The sequence below is a fragment of the Channa argus genome, chromosome 19, assembly GCF_033026475.1.
Source record: "Channa argus isolate prfri chromosome 19, Channa argus male v1.0, whole genome shotgun sequence".
NCBI classification, from domain to species: domain Eukaryota; kingdom Metazoa; phylum Chordata; class Actinopteri; order Anabantiformes; family Channidae; genus Channa; species Channa argus.
In genome coordinates, this window is record NC_090215.1 from 9,161,175 (window position 1) to 9,181,721 (window position 20,547).

At 38.2% G+C, this 20,547-nt stretch overlaps 1 protein-coding gene across 9 annotated transcripts in view; it reads left to right on the forward strand.

The window, feature by feature from the left end:
* The window catches only part of relch (RAB11 binding and LisH domain, coiled-coil and HEAT repeat containing), a 34,738-nt gene that overhangs the window by 902 nt on the left and 13,289 nt on the right, over positions 1 to 20,547 (forward strand). For 5 of the 9 annotated variants that reach the window (XR_010911735.1, XM_067486384.1, XM_067486386.1 and 2 more), the window contains exons 2-18: positions 7,532 to 7,621; positions 10,016 to 10,087; positions 10,230 to 10,285; positions 10,413 to 10,526; positions 10,787 to 10,981; positions 11,460 to 11,554; positions 12,060 to 12,192; positions 12,365 to 12,522; positions 13,107 to 13,182; positions 13,264 to 13,359; positions 14,356 to 14,379; positions 18,428 to 18,540; positions 18,674 to 18,764; positions 19,516 to 19,587; positions 19,683 to 19,823; positions 19,947 to 20,111; positions 20,259 to 20,406. Coding sequence is in view for 8 of the 9 variants with exons in the window: in XM_067486384.1 (XP_067342485.1) it covers positions 7,532 to 7,621; positions 10,016 to 10,087; positions 10,230 to 10,285; positions 10,413 to 10,526; positions 10,787 to 10,981; positions 11,460 to 11,554; positions 12,060 to 12,192; positions 12,365 to 12,522; positions 13,107 to 13,182; positions 13,264 to 13,359; positions 14,356 to 14,379; positions 18,428 to 18,540; positions 18,674 to 18,764; positions 19,516 to 19,587; positions 19,683 to 19,823; positions 19,947 to 20,111; positions 20,259 to 20,406 (1,839 nt within the window). In the remaining variant the exon portion in view is untranslated. The remainder of the gene's footprint in view (positions 1 to 7,531; positions 7,622 to 10,015; positions 10,088 to 10,229; positions 10,286 to 10,412; positions 10,527 to 10,786; positions 10,982 to 11,459; positions 11,555 to 12,059; positions 12,193 to 12,364; positions 12,523 to 13,106; positions 13,183 to 13,263; positions 13,360 to 14,355; positions 14,380 to 18,427; positions 18,541 to 18,673; positions 18,765 to 19,515; positions 19,588 to 19,682; positions 19,824 to 19,946; positions 20,112 to 20,258; positions 20,407 to 20,547) is intronic. The other 4 variants (XM_067486387.1, XM_067486388.1, XM_067486389.1 and 1 more) reach the window with 3 other exon arrangements.

A 20,547-nucleotide genomic window follows, 5' to 3' on the forward strand; every position in this document is an offset into this window, starting at 1 on the left:
AGCTTTTTTAGAAAATACATGGTCTTCTTTTGGCCATAGAGAGGTCAGAGGTCAGGATCCGCTACAGAAAAGTGAGAGGAAGAAGTTGCAACCTCCTTTTATAGATCCAACCTTACTGTGCTTAATATAGTTTTTTTTTAAATATAATGCTACTTTGAACAACACCAAGTGATAAAGCATGAGGGGATGAATAGCTTTCATGAAAGTGGAACATTTTTGTTTTGGACCCTGGAGTTTCACAGCAAATCGCTGGAACAATTCTCCATACAACCTTTTAAAAACAATAAGGGTTTCAATCACCCATACCAGTAGGTTTCCTTACATCTTTGTGTACCTCAGTAAAAGACAGTGCCTTAAATTGAAAACTTCATCAATGCATTGAACATCTTTACAGTTTGAGGGCTAGTGCCAGTAACAAAAATGGGAAGAGGCAACAAAGTGTATGTTTAAACAGTTCAGTGCAAGCCAACTATTAAGTGCTGTGTTCTTGATAATGCTCTTGTTCCTGATAAAGGAGATTAATTATTATTTTGAGGGTTCAATAAAACTTTCAGTGTTTATCACAGAAGTAAAACTCATTTTTTTGTGCATTTTTGATATTAGCAGTACTCTCTCTAGCAGAGAGTCCTGAGTTGTTAGACTGGTAGTGTCCCAAGGATTATTTCAACATTTGACTCAGAACTTTGAATCTACTCTGTTCTTTTTTAAAAATATATTCTTACATTTATCATAAAAAAAAATATTTATCTCATCATTCAAGGAATATTTGTCCCAATCTAAATAAAACAAATTATTTAAGAAACCTTCTACGTATCTTACGACATTTAATACATTTTGGCTTGGTTTTCTTTTTTGTTTCTACAACCAAATGGTCACTTAAGTCTTTTGCAAACACTGGTAAATGAATGTGAATGCGTGTGAAAGGCGTGTGAATGGGTGAATAAGAAGCAGTGTAAAGCGCTTTGAGTGCCAATAGGTAGAAAAGCCCTGTATAAGTGCAGACCATTTACACTCCAACAGGAAATCTAAAGTTTGGATGCATTTTTTTAACCTACTGTAATTCTGGAGAACATATAAAATCAAAATCAAATTTCAATTTTGAAATCAAAACTGAAATCCCCAAATGAAACAGTCTCCTCATTTATCAATAAGAGATGTTACGTGCCATAGGTCATTCATAGGGTCCAAATGCTGGTCCTATCTAAGTATTAGAATTAACAAGACAATACAACATTTACACTCACTTCACTCAACATTTACACTCACTCCTACAGGATGTGTTTTTAGTATTTCATTCAAATAGTACAAAAATCAGATCCTCTGGAATTTTGTGGATCAAGCAGCCTAATATGCATGATTTCAAACCTTCTTTCTAAAAAACAATTGTGATGCTTGTTGGGATGTTTTTCTGAAGTTTTAATTTGGAAGGTCATGCATAATTCACAAGGGAGTGGCTAAAATGATTGTTGCATATATGTATGAAAGGAAGTTGGGTTTATTAACAAATACTGAAACACTGAAAATAGTCCAAACATGGTAGCATAGATTCAATAAAAGAAAAATAGTCACAAAGTCAAATATAAGCAGGTCCATACTCAAGGTTTGCATATATTTACCAGGAATGTCTCATCAAGGGTAATGAACAGTCCACTCAGAATGATCAAACTTCTCACACACAAAGGTCAGGTCTTATATCATACTTGTGGCCTCCAGATTAGATCTGACCATAAAGTATATTTATCTCGTAAAGAAGAGACTAAGGATACGTAGGATATCAGTGACTCATATGGATGGTTACACATCCACACTAAGTTTAAACAAATCTGAAACGCATTGAATTGAATTGAATACATCCCTTATTCAGTACCCCTGATTTAACAGGAATGCACAGACTTCTGAAAACAAGTTTGGTTTGTTTTTGTCAGTCATTTTCTGTAAACATGATGGCATTTTGCATCTCAACCATAATCCGTGTACCTGAGAACAGCAGTGGATGTGTTTTCCCTCTTGGATTGTAGTTACAAATTAAGACAATTAAAGACAATTAAAGCTTTTAAGAGGTTTTCCTCGTTACCATTTCAAAGTTTAAACAGGTTTTAGTTTATGGACAACTCAGGCTTTTTACAGTTTGTTATGACAGCATCACTGCAAGTGTCATGTTTAGTTTTTGCTGTATGCCAAGCAAATATGCCAGATATGGGATTTTAAATGTTCAAACATTTTGCACGTTTCCGGCTGAGGGAAGTTCAGCTTTTAAATACATGTTGAAGAAAGAGAAGATATTTTTTCTAGCCAAAAGTTATTTTCCCTCATTTACATATAGCGAGTGACTGATGTTTGAGGAGACTTTTGCATAGTCTTGACTGTGAGTCTAGGGTACTGGCCTGAGGCTAGGGCAGTTAGATTAATTGCGTTCATTGTCTGTCAGTATGAAATCCGCCCCTAGTTAGAGCTTTACTCTGCTCTACCCAGTAGAATTAGATTCTAGTTAGTCTACAACATCAAATACAGCAAATGTAAGCTGTGTGCATTTGCTGCTTATGTCTGATGGTTGCATTATCACAAACCCCCAAATGGTTTGGAGCACAAGAACAAATAAATGTTTATGATAATGTCTTATTCACTACCCCCAATTTAACAAGAATGAACAGACCTCTGGAAAAACACCATGCTTGGTTTGTATTTGTTGGCCATTTTCCATAAATGTGTTTTGTTTTTTTTGCATCTTGTCCATAATTAGAAAAGCATGACAGGACATGACTGCTTGCCTGTTATGAAACTGACAGGAAGGTCATGGAGAAACAGTAATAATGTAGCACTAGGCTTTTAGCTATTGATAAGGGCAAAGGTTAATAAAAATAAGAAATCCTGGACAAAGCCAAAGAGTCAAATCTACCATATGCAAACATAAATAAATAAAGGTAGCTGATTGGATTTGTTGACTTAGAAAATGAAATGATAGACATAGCCAGAGGCCAGGTCCCTAATAGCTGAGACCTCATGTGATCACTGGAATGACTTCTTCCGTCATGTTGGATCGGTACAATTCCCTTGTTACATTGCAACATTAAGATACGCCTTTGTGAGATAGCCAGAACAACCTTGCATAATTAAAATTTCTTGGCAGAGCCACTGTATTGCACAGGTGGTCATAATGTTATGCCCGATGTGTTTGTGTGTATAAGAAAGTTTCTGAGTGTTTTTTTCTTCCTTCTTTACTCTAAACAGACATGTAGCTGGTCAACCGATGATGTGGTCATTGTGAATGCACAACCAGTGACTTTTAGCTCTAAGGAATTATTTGTAGTGAGCCTGTGTGCGGAGGATGACTGGTTTACAAACTACATAATATCTGCAGCTGCTTCTCTAAGCCACATGATGAGGCATCTCTCATCATGTTCTTAATTTGCAACATGTAACACCAATCATTTTCTCTTCACTCCACAGTGCCTAGTTATTCTGGTAGTTCTTTGTTTATATGATATAAAGAGTGTAGCATGTAAGACACTATATTGATATACACAATAATGACAGACAATATTGACTTCTTTATCTAGGAAGTGTCAGGCTTTCTATGTAAGATATAGTGTGGGATACCAGAAATTGGCCATAATACGATCTCATGTTTGAATGAAACATAAGTCTAAAAGTTATTTTGTAGTTGCACGCATCTACGATCTGCCACGTCAAATAGGTCAAATAGTTGCTTTGCATTATTAGTTCTAGGTTATCTTGCTGGTAACCACTACTTTGTGCTCTCCTGTTACATATCTGTGAATTTTGAAGTGACACACTGACAGTCTAGATCAACCACACAACACATGAACACCAGAACAGTTTCATCAAGTTTCACAGGTAGTAATTGTCAGCTTTTAAACTAAACTTACAGTTTTTACTCCCTTATTTACCCAAACCACATGTGCACTTTTGTGTGTAATTTTGTCACTGTATAATGTATTACCATTCTTTCCTCTGTCTGGGGCAGGCAATCGGTGGCATTGTGTGACAAGGTGATTAGTGAAATAGCTGTGGCTACTGGTTCATTACTCGGCCTTGTGATTTTGAATCTGTGAATACAGGTGGCTCTGTACATGAACATATTAGCTATTTTGTGTAAGTACAGTGGACTTTATTGGGTGTTCTTTTTATTTTTAATATGTATAACCTGGATCAGATACAAACGTGGGCTTGCCAAAACATCGTCGTCACATCAGAAAAGGGCTTTTTGGCTGTTTACTAGCCATCCATCCTCTATTTTCTAATGAGAACAATGGTGATACTCGAGAGCACAGAGAGATAGAGAGGGAAGACGGATATGGATTTCTTGTGTTTAGCACAACATCCTCTGCAGGAGCACAGTGAAGAGGTGACACTGAAGTGTCAGATTTACCACAGTCCAAAAACACCACAGACCTGAAAGGTTAGCCAGGAAGAAATACTTCCTTTTCTAAAATAAGTAGACACACAGACAGATCTCTGCACACCCCTACATATAGTTGAATTCCACTTTTTGCTTCTATCGTGCATACATACTATTATCCTCTAACTCACAATTGTTCCCACTTACAGCAAACATCCTGACACGATGCCAGGAAATAATGACAGTTGGAAGCATTCTCCACAGGAGAACTGGTTAACCTGATGTCAGCCTGACTCAACAGTGACATGCACACTCACACATTAATGCAATTAACACTCGCTGTAAAATCACAGGACTAAGTTTGAGTTTGATCCTTGATCCATTCCATCTGAATACGTCACTTCCGTAGTTTGTCAATGGTGGTTTGGGCAAATTGCCTCCACGTTTTTACGCAGCAATTAAACATTTAAAACAAATTAAGCCAAAAAAAAAAAAAGAACTTGTCTTGGAGTTTTCCACAGTTGCCACCGCCCAGGTGAAGCATCTCGCAGGTCTAAATACCTCAAGCTACATAGACCAAACTGTCTCTATCCACCCAGCTGTTTCTTCAGTGAACCAGGATCATAATGTCACGCTGCCATGGTCTGGCTCTGTAACCTCAGTGCCAACCCGGACGACCAATGGCCTGCCCTAACACGGGCCTCCTCTTTGCTGCCAACACATGAGGCCTGGATCCCGGCTAAAAGAAGACATCAGACGACACCTGCCGCACCCCATCTGGTCTACCGCTCCACCGTGCTGGAAAAGTCAATCGAGCCACCTTCTCCGGTCTAGGTGGATAACCAGTTCACATTGCTCGAGGAGCTGGAAAGGCCGACTTCCCCAGCACCGCGACTGCCTGCCCCGTGAGATACGAGACAGCTCGGCCCCCACAGGTGGCCTTTCCACCCACTACATACACCAAGGGCAGCGCGGTCGTGGCAGGGCCTCGCCAGACCAGACTTCCCACTACCACCACCTCGTGCCTAAAGCGAGGAATCTACATAAAGCGTAAGTCTATTCAGACCGACCGTGCTGATTATTGGCCACTCCATCGTTAGAGAGGTCCGATTAAAATCCGCCAAAACATTTTGCTTTCCTGGAGGCACAATTCAAAACCTGATAGAAAAACATCCTACGGCAACAAAAGTGGTGATGCATGTTGGCACAAATGACACCAAACGCCAACAGTCTGCTGCTGAAAAGTGACTTCATATCACTGGTAAACTCATTGCTGAGTTTTCACAAGAGACTGTTCTTTATCTCCGGCCCATTTTCCACGCTGGGTCGCGGTGTTGACTGGTTCTCCAGACTCAGCAGTCCGCACACATGGCTTCAACCACAAGTCTCCGCATAAGCACTCTTTTACATAGACAATTTCAATCTTTTCTGGGATCGTGCTCAGTACTTCAAACAAGATGGACTGCACCTGAACAGTCTGGGATCACGGATATTGACTGAGAACATTGTCAACAGCATGTTGTATTCATGTACTCACCTCTCCTGCATCCTGTGCTCTACAATGCTTTTTGCCCAATAGCGACTATATGCCCGACCACCTAAAGTATTTAAACCAAAAATTAACACAAGGGGAGTTAATCATAATAACCTTATAAAAGTTAAAACTACTACTCATACAAAACCCAACACAATTGTTGTTGGGAAATGACCTGATAAATGATCATCAAATTAATTTATTTTGTACCACTGAAGCTTGGTTGCAGCAGGAAGAATATGTCAGTTTAAATAAGTCAACCCCCCCATGTCATATTAAATATCACATTAATAGTAGCACAGACCGAGGTGGATGAGAAGCAGCAATCTTCCATTCAAGCTTATCAAAAAACCCTAAACCTAAACATAGTTCTAACTCATTTGAAAGCCTTACTCTTAGACCTTCACACCCAAATTTGAAAACTCAAAAAACACTTGTATTTGTCATTGTGTACAGTCTTCCAGTCCATGAACAAATTTAAGGAAATTGTTTCTTCATCGTATTCACCATCATTTGTCAATACAATGGATGGTAGCCACTCTTACTTTACAAATCCTGTACAATCCATAGTACAATTCACAAATGCACAGTTTAAAGCAGGTGTCATGAAAGTTAGAAAGGAAGTGGAGTTCCACTAATTTAGAAGAATCCCATTTAGCCTGGGAAAGCAGTTTAATAATGTATTTTAAAAAAAGCCCTCAACACCAGAAAAGCATAAACCGGAATGACCCCCAGTTTCTTTTCAACACTGTAGCCAGGCTGACTAGGAGCCATAGTTTTGTTGAACCTTATATTCCCTTAACTCATAACTTTATGAATAAAATTGTAGCTATTAAGGGAAAAAAAACTCCAGATTACTTCTAGGCTGGACGACTATAATTCCCTATTTTGGGGGTGTCCCTAAAGAGCCTTCCGTTAATTCAAAATGCTACAGCAAGATTACTGACTGGAATTAGCAAGGGAAATCAAATTTTTGCTTCATTAGCTTCACTCCATTGGCTTCCCATAAAATCTAGAATAGAATTTAAAACCTTCATACTTACATACAAAAATGTCCTCTATTGTCAGTTTTTTCATTCACACAGCCACTGTTCCTTAGCTTGCCATAGCTTTTACGTCAACAAAATCACATGATACATTTTACTTGACCTTCTACTATATCTTCCTATCAGAGAACAAACAAGCTACAGTAATCATGCACTTGTATTGCAATGCAAGGACCACTAACAACACTGGCTAAGAGACTAACATACCTACCAGACTAACATAATGGTCATTTTCATAAAGCAAAGGTCTCGACAAAGTAAAGATTTTGTTTTCTGATCTCTACAGTGAGTCCATATTTACTTGGCTAAAGTGTAACCTTTCCACATATTTTCTTCTAGCACAATCTAACAAATTTTCCATCCGTTTTTTCTTTTCTTTTTTTTTCTTTTTGGTGTAGTTGTGCAATAAAACGTAAGTGACCAAGCACAGTGTCCATAAGCTCCCAGGACACTAATCAAAATACTGAATTCCTAACAGTGTGGGGCTGCTGCTATATGGTACCAGTTTTCAAGGATCAGGGAAATGGACAGTGTGGCTATGAAGGTGTATATTTGTTTCACCGTTGTCTCTGTTTCTGTTTTTCTATTCAGATCGAGCAGGCAGCATCAGCACCTTAGACTCTTTAGACTTTGCCCGTTACTCAGATGACGGCAACCGAGAGTCGGACGAGCGAGTGGCAGGTAAGATGAGCCGCGCTGTCAGGACTCAAAGCAAGAGATCCAGCTTACCCCAGGGAAATTAAAAGATCGACAAAAATACGTATCGACAGAGAGACTAACAGAATGGCATAGGGTGGCCTAGAAACAGAGCAAAAACACGTGGCAGCTCCATCATCACTACAATACAAATTTTTGTTTAAGTTGAATGTGTTTTTTTTATCACAGTATTACAAAATATTGAGCATTTAAACATGAATGAGGATAGAATTCAAACTAGCAGTAGTTTCCTTACTAAAGAGATGGGAAAATAACATTTTAATTAAGAGAATTAACTAAAATCTTCAATGCTTTTTGAGATTTTCCTCTTTCAGCATCAATGCACATTTCTTTCTATTTTCAAGGTGTCAATGCCACCACCCATTAACTGTCACACTGTTGAGTCAGTCTGTGGTATTTTTGGTAAAGGACTCAGCAATGTTGGAAATCACACTCCCTTTCCTTTGTGGCTCTGTCGTGACACACCATTAGATAGTTTGAGCTAAATACAGTTGAGTCTGGTACTGATAGCATTTTTAAGAGCAGCTGCTCTGTTACATGAAGCTTGTTTATTTGGAGATGTTTTTACACTGTTAAATAAAGGAAAACCGATGATTAAGCCTTAAACATTAATATGCAGTGGGGATGTGAGTGCTTTTATACAGAGACCTTTTATATCGTGTTAACATAATCGGCCTGTGGATTTCATCTTTGTATTTTATAACCACCAACACAAATACATGACTTTTCAGTCCTTCTCATTATGCCATAGTAAAGTATATGTTGCCAGCTTCCTTTAGTCATCCACCCATTTGGTTGTAAAGTGTTAGTCAATTGTTTGGAAACCAGGCATCCTACAATGTAAGTGTGCGGTTAAAAACCATGCAGCAGAGATGTTGGTTTTATGCTCACAATTAGAAATATTTCCTCTGTTTAAGGTCCACATCCTGTTCACTTTCCCAAATTGGCATACTCCCCTTCCACCTCTGGCCCCGTCACCTACCCACCCCCACCCTTATTCCCCCTACTTGTTCTTCTTGCCAAGATGCCTGCCCCCAGCTGTCTGACTCTGGGTTTTCTGGCTTTCTCCTAACGTTGATCAAACCCCAGTGAACAATAACTGGACAAGTCACTCCATCCAGACTAGTTGTTTATTTTTTATTTTTATATTTTTCTCCCTCCTCGTTGTTCAGTTGTTTTCCCATTTTGTTACGCTTGCATCCTGTGCACTCTTGATCTGCTGGAAAGGTTCGGAATGATGGATTCAGAATAGGTATTTTAATATCATAAAATACCTCTACTGTGCTGATTATTCCTTCACTAAATAAATTTGCAAAATTATATTTAGTGACATTATACAGTCAATCCCATTATTAAGTAAGACCAATAACAATAAGTTGGTTTTCAAATATGGTGTTTAAGTCCCTAAATAAGGAAATACAACACCTTCCACACTACTCATTTCACAATAAACTACGGATTTGACGACAGCAAACGGATCAGATTAGATGGCAGATTTTTAGAGCACAGTTATGCAACATAGTTTTCCTGCGCCATTGCTTCTTACTTTTTGCGTGTGTTTTTTAACTAACCTGTCCAAGACCTTGTGTGTTCTTTTTTCTTTATTCAGTGTAATAATAAACAATTTGTTCCAAATGTTAGCTGCTGGTTGTTTAACATATCAGACGCAGCTTACTTGTGTTAATAAGAATATGTGTAATTGTTTGGTATTATACAAGTATTAATTTGTAAATGATTAAATTACTCAAATTTAAATTTAAAGTCAAAGCCAGAAGTCATTTAAATTTGACTTTTGGGTTTTATAGCTCAGTGTGCTATGGCTTAGACTAAAAAAATGAGCAGTGTATTTTTGAGTGGCTTGAATCCAAAGTTAAATTGTTTTGTAGTAAGGTATTTGGCTGGAAAAAAATCCTTTGTCAGACAGCTACTAAAAGATTAAGGCTACACGTCAGTGGCTTGAATATATTTACTCACCTGAGCAACAATAGAAGTAACTATGGTCTTCCATTTTTAAGTCAGACACATCAGTGCCATAAATGGGAGAAAAATGAGGGCAGCATATCTGGAGGTATCTTTAAATATTACACACACAAACAGATTATCATCCAGCCAGCTTTACCATGATCCTCTGCTGCATGTGTTCCTTAGACTCATGATTTGCATGCATTCTTCTTTTGTTTTGTTTTAGGATTAATGATCTTTTGTGTGGTTGTTTTGTTCTTCATGCCCATTTTGTTTTTTTTTTTGTTTTTTTGTTTTGTTTTGTTTTTTTTTTTTTCCCTGTCTTTGGTTGGATGCATTTCCTGTGTGTGTGTGTGTTTGTGTGTGTGTGTATGTGTGTTGTCACTTCCTGTCCAGTGCTGGAGTTTGAGCTACGGAAAGCAAAGGAGACCATTCAGGCTCTGCGCGCCAACTTGACTCAGGCAGCAGGTGTGGCGTACTTTTGACTTCTTCTCCATCTGAACTCTCTTTTGTTACAACGTTCTCTCTTTTTGTTCCTGCCCAAATTCCTCTATTTAAATAACACTTAGGATCCTCTGAAACTCATCAAATATTTTCCCAATTTTCTCAGAGAGTGAGATGCCCTCTCAGGAGAGAAAAAACTTCAAGTCAAGTCCTGAAATTCAGGTGGGGAATCATTTTTTCTGTTTTTCAAACAAAACTAAAGATTATTTATATTTCTTCAAACCTGTGTTGCATCACTGTAGGCCTGTAAGTGAATTATTTTACAGCTTCTTTTCTTTCTCTGCCTTAGGAGCCTATACGCCCACTGGAGAAAAGAGCCTTAAACTTTCTTGTCAATGAATATTTATTAAAAAATGAAAACAAACTGTCATCCATCACCTTTTCAGATGAAAATGATGATCAGGTAAAGATTTGCTGCTCATGCATTTCTGTCTTATTTTTTAAATGCAAAAGCATTTTATTTCCGAAGCAAATTAAGGTTACATGAGGGGCAGTGCTCCAAGAGTTTTGGTATGGTCATATGACAATCAATAAATTTAGCAACTATGATCAGCTGTCCTGTTCTGAGCTTTTAGCCTGTCCTGGTTTATCCATACAGAAATAAACATTACTTTGGGCACATCTCAGTTCTGCTTACTGTTTTGTTTTTCTTTTTCTTTCAAGGACTTTGAGGTATGGGATGATGTCGGCCTCAATATACCCAAACCCCCAGATCTTTTACAGCTCTACAGGAACTGCGCCACTTCCCTCCCCTCACCTCGAGATACAGCTGATGTGTCAGTAGGGGTAGATTTTGGCGATCTCCCAGGAAAATGCATTGTCCAAGAGCCCCCAAAAAAGCCTGATCTCTCACAACAGGTTTGTATGCACATGCATGGGTGGAAATCCTTGATGTACTTCATGGAACTACTGTACCTCAGGGATTAAGTGACATTTTTTGCTTTTCCTGCATCGAATAAGTTGTAATAATGAAATGGATGTCATTCCATTATCACAGACACACAGCCCTGCTTGTTGCTTTGCTAAATGGGCTTGAAGCACTGTCCATTTAGCACTCCCAGGGAGGTGTCAGTTTCATCTGAAGGTCATTTGCTTTGACTCATCACCTTGGAGTAATGGAGGCTATGAAAAGAACTATAACAATGATGATACTTAATTAGCATCTTAACATTCTGTTTGCTTTAGTAATAAGTTTTGGAACTAAATGTAAAGTAGCTGCTTTTTTTCAATAGTGTCTGGGTTTTCACCAGTCCATTTAGAGTTCTGACCTACTGTAGTCCCCGGTGTTGAGTTGAGAATGTAATGTGTCTTTGTAATTATTTTTCACGCTCTATAGCAACAGAAAGAGGTTGTACAAGAGTTGGAGTACCAGATAAGCCTCCTCAACAATGAGAAGGAGACTCTAGCTGAGCAGATCAAGAAACTGCAGAGGTTTGTGCATTTATGTTCATGCACTAGTAAATCAGTCTCTGTGCAAGACTGGCTAAGAAACGTCCAACAGCTGTGCCTATTTACTAACCATGACCACTTTTAGTGTGCTTTGATGACAGGGTTTCCTCTGTTTATACAACAGTTATGTGCCAACACAAGAACATTCATTAGTACTGGGGAAATTACCAGGGAAAATTAATACATAAATGTTTTTTCAGCTCTTCATTCCACAGTACCACAACTCTGACCAAAACTGGCCATAAGGTGGGATCAGTATGGCTCTTTAACACAAAGCAGCACTGCTGCATGACATTACAGAGGAAACCCTGCTCTGATACATAAGTGGAATGTGTTTTTCTTCAATGGGATTGTTAATTTCCATCAAAAATTACTCACATTTACAGAACAGTTCTGGCACCACTATTGGATCATCCAGTTGTTGTTTTTTTCATTGACTTAAAACTTCAGTATTTTGATTAGCTCTCTCACTTCCTCTAAATTATAGTGAGATTCAGACACTGAAGTGGACTGTCTCTTACACAACTTCGAACACTCAGGACCTGGGCTCCCAGAATACATCTAACACCTCCTCCTCCTGCAACAACACCCCTACTCCGTCTATTGAACCTGTCTCTGTGGTATGCGTATGGTTACAATATGGAGTGCCCACATTGTTTTTAATGCCATTGCTAGACAGTGGTAATAATTCCAATGTTCCTTGAGATAAATCACTAAAATGATTTTAGTCTGTTTGCACATTTTAAGACTTTGACATATTACCCCACTAATTTAAACTAGTCTTACTCTTAGCTTCCTACAGATAATGACCAGTATCTGGACATTCGAGGGGTTTCAGAGCCTGAAAGTGATCCAGGCCTTTCCTCTATTCAGAATACATCACAGTCTCACCAACAGTCCTACATCAAACTTAAAAGTCGGCCTCCCGTCCAGTTTGATCAACCGAATAGGTAAGTGGAAGTTAAACAATATGTAGAAATTCAAAAGCATTTAAACAGAAAGTCTTTTTTGCCTGGTCCACAGTGTTGTTTATTAGAAACTATATTTCTTAATAATTCTTACACATACAAGTTACCTAAATCAAGACATTTAAAATGGTAAAATATTTAAAGCAAACTAAAGCAGTTTTTTTCACCCATTTAGTTACTAAAGTTTACCTCTAGGTGGAGCTAGTTAACCAACTATGTAGCCACAGTAAAACAGCAATATTTTAGGCCAGTGCCTGCTCTTTTGAGTAAAAATTAATGATTTTGAAGGTTGACGTTTGATCATGTACAAACACCCTGTAGTATGTTTATTAGTGAGTTATCCAGTGACTAGAATACTATATTTATACTATACTATATTTATATTTTTTAACCTCACTGATAGCACTTCTAAGGGACAGTGGCAGCACAGAACTCTTTGGGTTAGTCCAATCCCATCCTCAATCATAGGGTGATCAGAGAAATCTCTAAAGGTTTTGTGGAGAACAGGGTAAGTGGTCTAAAACATAGTGACTGTTTTTGTTTCCATGTTGTTTGTGGTGTCTCAGGAAGTTATCCCCAGCCTTCCAGCAAGCCCTACTGTCTTTCTGCAGAATGTGCTCTGACAGCCGCCTGGGAGCAGAGGTCAGGACACACACTCTTTCAATAAACATATAAACTACATTTATGGCAGCATGCATTGTATAATCTCCCTACCACTTCCAGGTGTCTCGTATAGCAGACAGTGAGGACAGTGTGATGTTAATGCTGGGCCGCTGTCTTCCTCACATCGTCCCCAACGTCCTTCTTGCTAAGCGAGAGGTAACCCACCTTCTGCTGCTTATCTTCCTCCTCCTGTCCTCACTGTGTTTCCTCCATTATTGTGATCATAACACCAGGCTTCTTCTTAATGTACAATAGATACACATGCACACACGCGCACAGACACACAAAGCAACACAGCTAAGCGGGGTGAAAATTTAGGGTGACTGATTGGAAGGGACCGTCCTCACCTTACAAAATTACTATCTAATGTACATCTTTTTAGATGGGCATTGAACCCATTCTTAAAAGTCTTTAAGTGTCATGGTTAAAGATGCTACTCTCAGCATAATTTGTCAGTATATTTAATTGTCATAATCAGCAAATGAACACCAATATAATACGGAGATGTTGCATTTGATTCAGAATTTTTTCTTTGCACCTTTACCAAAGTGCATGGCAATGAAAGACATTTTCTGTTGGTGATTCACCCATTTCACAATCGGCTATTTTGGGCAAGTTTTAGCTCTGTTTACCTAAAAGGAACTCCACCCTTTTCTTGGTTTGTGCCACAAGGCATTCCCAAATTCAACTATCATGCAGTGTAGTGGTTTCATATAGACCATTATAATAAATTATATAAACCGTTTCATATAGAGTAATCTAAAATATGGGATTACTGGTTAGTTTATGGTAGTTCTATAAAAGTACTAATGTAAAGGTTTTTCAATTAGCATCTTTACCGTGGTTGTCCCGATTTGACTGTATCTCCTCCCAGCAAGCTGTTTGAATAAAGCATTCATCAAATCATTTGCTGTGCTAATAATTGTAAACATACACATTTGTAACCTGCAACTGTCTTGTGTATCTATTTTTTGGGAATTTCACCTTCCTCTATGATCGCGTTTGTTTTTACCAGTGTAGTCATTGTTTCTGCTTTGCTGTTCCTGTCCCCCACTCACATTTTGCTGTCCTTATTGCCTTCACTAGATTTATTTTTATTCTTCTCTTTTCGTCTCACTCATTCTCTCACTCTCATGCATGCCTCTCTTCTAGAGAATGGTTGCACATCTTTGCCAGGTGAGTCTTTCACGCACTCATATACATGGTTCTCATAAAACCTGTTTATCAAAATTATGCAACTACTGCCCAGCTCCTGTTGGCTACAACTGCTGTCTCTTAGGCTATGACCTTTGGGACTCAATCCTTTTTTTTCATTCTGATTAGCAATTTCTCTGTCATTTATGGAAACTGTTAATAGTTAGTGTTATTGTATGCTGCATTGCTTTAAAAGAAAATGTGAAGATTAATTGTTTATAGATCAAATTTAAACTAAGAAATTTTGGCCTAAGGTATACAGTTTTAGCCATAGGTGGGTCATGTACTGTAAAGGTCTATAACCTAGTGTAATTTCCTTAAAAGTTTCCTTGTTTTGTTCCTTTTCTGTTTTATTTGCTGCAACCCTAATCAATTGATGAATCCTTTGGGATTTTTAATGGTGCATTGAATATAACATTTGTGGCAAAATTATAATTTTTTTTTTTAAGTTCTTGATATGAGGTGTGCAGTTCCAAGCAAGTTTTTGCAAACCATTTTATTTGCTTACTGGGCAGGAAGATGTTTGCTTTGTTTTCAAATGCTGAATGTAAATGTCTCTTCAGCAGGCGAAGGAGATTGTAAAATAGACATGGCATTAACAAGCTATTACTCCTTGCAAGCTATAATGGAGATGCCTGCACAGGTGTTCTGTCTACTCATACCAGCTTGCATGCAATCTGTGTCTGTCTATGTGTATACAAACGCTATAACCACGAATCTTGCACATACACTATAGTGTTTAAACTTTACACATGACCCATAATGGAGTGTTTAAAGAGGTAGGTCTGGTTGGAGTTGTTTTTAGGCTGCTTTGCATATCACCATGGTTATGTTGCTTTAATCAACCACTGACCGTTATGGAGAACTTAATCTCTTTGCTAAACAAGGCAAACAAACTAAAGGAAAGTAGCCAAAAAAGTGAACAGAAGAAGGCTTCTTGAATAGTGTGGACTTTGTACTATGTCCGTTAGATTCACTACCATGACACTGTACGCACATTAAAAGGCACACACAGCTGCTCACACTTTCATTCTGAAACTTTAAGCGTTTTAGCCACTGCAAACTTGAAGGCACACCTTTAGTTGTTTGAATATGACACCCACTTAAGAACAAAAGATGTTTGACTAAAACTGTGAGATGATGCATTGAAACGCTGCCTGCCACCTGGCTGCATTATCAGACACTGTAAATCATTAGTTTTTCTTCATTGTTTTGCATTGTACAATAGCTTAATGTGATTAAAAAAAACTGCTGGCAAGATAAAGCTTTGACAGTTTTATCGGTTACCAGATAGAAGATCAAGATGGAAGATAGGACTCACTTATAGACAAATTCTGATATCTTGATGCATTTTTATGTTTGAGCTGAAGTTATAAGCACAAACAATTAAACGCAGAATGGAAAGGAGTTATAATAGAAGCCCACACCAACATGCTAACATGTTAATTGGTAGATAGGTTTGCTCTCTAACTATCTTATTTAGCATGTTAATTGTCCTGTGCTACTATTTGTTAAGTAACAGTACACACAAAACACAGTCAGTGGAAATGGAAATGCCCTCAGTTTTGCAGGTATTTGGTTGTAAACGAAATAATTTGTTACAGTATTGTGACCTGATGAAAGTAAGGGTACGTGTAAAACAATTTGCAATTTCTTTTAAAAGACTTAAAAGAACATTTTTGGACTTGCATGTTATATTAGAAGATAACCCAGACCGTCAACCAAGTCATTCGGATTCCTTCTTTTTGTGATCCTTCTGTCTAAAATTTCATGGCATGCAGTCGCCCTGCTATGGCTAATAAAGAATGAAAGCAATGGATACATAGAGGAGCATAGTCTATGACTGTCAATGGACTGCTATTTTGTCTGGACTGTGCAGTAACTCTGCTCTGTGAAGTAAAGTGTCCTGCTTCCTTGGCTCTGGGTCCTGGCGTCGTGTTGTCCACTTTGCCTTGCCACAGTGTTTACCCAGCACTGGTCAGACGTTTAACCCCCTGAAGGAGTCTTCACATCATAGACACAGGAGTCCACACAGAAATATATCACTGGGTTCTGGCATTTCACATATGTGCTCATTAGGAATTACTTTATTTGAATTGTCGGGCTAGTGGTGTTGAGTCTCCAAAAATGTCTCTTGTGAAGATGTTATTTTTGGAGACCAGGACAGAAGAATATTGCATGGGACCGTTAATTTTGGCTGATTTTAGTTGCAGGCTTTTGCTGCTTTTTGCCGCCTTCAGAGGTTTCATCCATATTGAACTCAACATGTAACCACTTAATATGACCCTCTGATATTTGAATGGCATTTATTTTTTTAAGAAGATGGCCAACATGGCACTGACTTCAAACTGTTGGACCAGCATTGGAAGAATGACTCATCACAACCTATCTTTACCCGCTTCTCTCTGTCCATCTAGTGCTTTTGGCTTTGCTAGTCCTTCCAGCATTTGCCAGGAAAAAAGCTATCTACCTAGGAAAAAAAACGTTTGTTTGAGAAGAAGACATTTTTAACTCTGTATGCACTCTCTAATTTGTGTGTGTGGTAAGAATGTAGGGCTGACCACAGTTTGGCTGTGGAGGCCCTGAATCAAGGCAAGGGCAGTTGAGCTGTCTCCCATCTGACTGGAAGGTCCATAAACTCTATCTGAACTCTGAGATAGAGCAGTGTTTCAGTATGGGAACTAGTGCACTATTAGGTTACTACATAATGTCTTTTCCTAAAGTATTAGAACAGTAAGGTTCATTAATTTGTTTTTGCTGCACACTGAAGACATTTGAATAAAAGATCAAAAGATGAGTATCAGAGGAAAGTTGGATTAATGTCTGGTGATTGACATGACCATACTAAAACCTTCCCTTTTTTCCCTCTATTGAAGTCCTTTGTTGAGTTGGCAGTGTGTTTTAGATCATCTTACTGCATGATGAAGTTTCTTACTTTTAGTTTTCATGTATTTGTTGTAGATCTGCCAAAAACCATTTCTTTACACGCTTTTCTTTGAATTCATTTTGCTGCTACTATCATGAGTTATATCATAATTATAGATTAGTGAACCTGTTCTAGAAGCAGCAATGCAGGCATAAGACTTAACACTACCTCCATCATGCTTCACAGATCAGCTTGTTTGGTTTGGATATTGTGCTGATTTTTTTTTTTTCTTCCTTCAGACTTTAGCCTTTATGTCACTTTGGTAGAAGTTAATGTTGGTTTTAGCAATCCATAAAACATTCTTCCAGAGCTTATGTGGCTCAACATTGTATTATAATTTTTTTTTCCTTTTACAAATTTCAGCCTGGCTTTCTAATGCTTGCTGCTGATCTTGGCCTCTGTGTTTTCTGCAAATGATGAACTGTAATACTGCAATACTGTGTGTGTGTTCAACAACATGCGGGTTGTTGAAATTGTTGTATTGGCTATGCCCAGTTTTTGTGCACTTTTGATTGTTTCCTCTTCTTTTCTCAAATTCAAAATGTCTTGCTTTTTCCCATAGATAGCTCTCTGTTTTTATGTTCATTTACATACATTTTAACGAACAAATGAGTTCAAAGGTAAAATGCAATACTTAATCCAAGAGAAGTCATTTCGAAGAATTTATTGTTTAGTAGTAAGTTTCACAGGACACAACTGGGTAACAAGAATCACCTGTCAGTCACATGTAAACAATACTTTTGAAAGAGAAAATTTTTGTTAAGGTAAATTACATCAAATAAAACAAGCCTTCCCATTACAATACTTTTGGCGGGGACTGTCCTGTTTGTTTTAGGCTTTAATTGTGTATGATTTGAAGGTAAGCATATTTCCTCTGGTCTTGATGGACTTTTGGATTTAAGTGACCCTCTGTGTCCTTCATTGTGAGTCAACATTTACTCCTGTTTCAAGAAACACCATCTGCTCTCTTATACTCCATAAATTTTCAGGCCTGCTGGTTTGCTACAGAGAGTCTTTTTGTTGTAAATGTAGGGTGATTTTCTACTTTAAAAGTAATTTTAACTGATGCCACCTCGCTCTGTCTTTCTTCATCTCTCTTTTTAGGAGTTGATTCCACTCATCTTGTGCACTGCCTGCCTACACCCTGAGCCTAAAGAGAGAGACCAGCTCCTCCACATCCTCTTTAACCTAATTAAGAGACCAGATGATGAGCAGAGGTGTGTATATAGACCAGATACGATTATTATGTGGTTTGAAATTTTAAGGACAAGTTTAAACCTGGTGCACTGTATTCTAATATGTTTCTGTGTGTGTGTGTGTGTGTGTGTGTGTGTGTGTGTTTTCTCTAAGACAAATGATCTTGACGGGGTGTGTTGCATTCGCAAGGCACGTGGGTCCCACCCGTGTTGAGGCTGAACTACTTCCTCAGTGCTGGGAACAGGTATGGTACATAAAGTGCAGGTGGCCCTTGGTGGCTGGGTGGGGCCACACCTGGTAGGGGTGGGATTCGAACCCGCGAACTTCTGCATCCTCGTCCAATGCTCTACTACTAAGCCACAAATATAATTCATGATTTATTCCCAGTATAGGCATATAGTGTATTAGTCATTATTATGCACCAGTATTTTCGTGTTACAATGACAAATTTTGTTTTTGTATTTTGTTTATACATTTGTAAACAGTTTTTTTTTCTCTTCCATTTTAGTGATTTTAACTATGGCTATTGGATTTAATGATGCAAACGATCACTTTGCCATATAATGTAATAATATATTCTGTATTATTCATTAGAAAAGAATAAGTTGTCTTGCTTTTAGTGAACAATTTATGTTGTATGTTATTTATGTTATTATGTCAAATTTTCTTTTTTGAAAGTTCTCTGTCCCTCCATCCATAGTGTCCCTGGCTTAAATGTGATAGCAGTTTTGTTTGTATAGCCACCTGTGTCACCCCGTGCAACATATTTATGCTAAACAAAATCTGCTGCACTGGCAACGACAGCTGTCAGCAGATTGGAGTCTGAGAAGCTGCCTAGAAAGACAAATAGTGGTTTCCACAGGGTCAGCATGTTGATGATACTTGAGTTGTTTCCATTCCATCGTGGCTGCACCCAGTCTGCCTCACTCCTACTTTCAACTCCTGTTCCTTTTTTTTTTACCATTCTTTGCTTTTTTTGTTCTCCTCTGCTGCAGATTAATCACAAATATCCAGAGAGGAGATTGTTGGTGGCAGAGTCCTGTGGAGCTTTAGCACCATATCTGCCTGTAAGAACATAGTATGCATGCACAGTAAAAAATGAATGTAGATGAACATTGATGAAAATAATAATTTAATTGACTGTTTATATTTGGCTCTGCAGAAAGAGATTCGTAGCTCGCTAGTATTGTCCATGTTGCAGCAGATGCTTGCTGAAGATAAGGCTGACATGGTCAGAGAAGCTGTTGTCAAGAGTCTTGGTATTATTATGGGTTACATAGATGACCCCGATAAGTACTCCCAGGTATGTGTGTCTGTTGGGGAACATAGATTAGCATGTGCTTTATTTATTTATTTATTTATGTATGTATGTATGTATGTATGTATTTTTCAATGACTACTTTTTGCATTTGTGTCTTCCTTCCAGGGTTTTGAGTTGATGCTGTTGTCTCTTGGGGACCCATCAGAAAGGGTGGTCAGTGCTGTCCACCAAGTCTTCATTCCTGCCTTTGCTGCCTGGACTACAGAGCTTGGCACGCTGCACAGTGCACTAATCCCTTCTTTGTTAGCACGCATAGAGAAACTGCTAGTGGTAAGGGCCTTTGTCTTCAGTTTGAAAAAGTACTTCATTTGCCACAGACACAATCAAAAATAGTCACAAATCTAAAAATACAAATATGGCAATGTGAGAAACGTGCATACCACACTTCTGCTTCTTCTTTTTTCTCTCTTTGTATAGCAAGGAGAACACAGTCTGGATGAACACAAGTTACACATGTTCCTTTCAGCCCTGCAGTCCCTTATCCCACCTCTGTTTGCTGTGGTGCTGCAGAACGCACCTTTTACCAGCAGAGCTAAACTTCACAGAGACATACCTGCAATAGAGGGTAGAGAAGCAAAACATAATACACCCAAAAGCACAAATAGAAACGTTGGGGTGCACAATGCAAATAATAAATAATAAAACCTTTTAATACATTTTCATATAGGAGTATTTTTTAATGTTTTAATTATTAACTCAGTATATT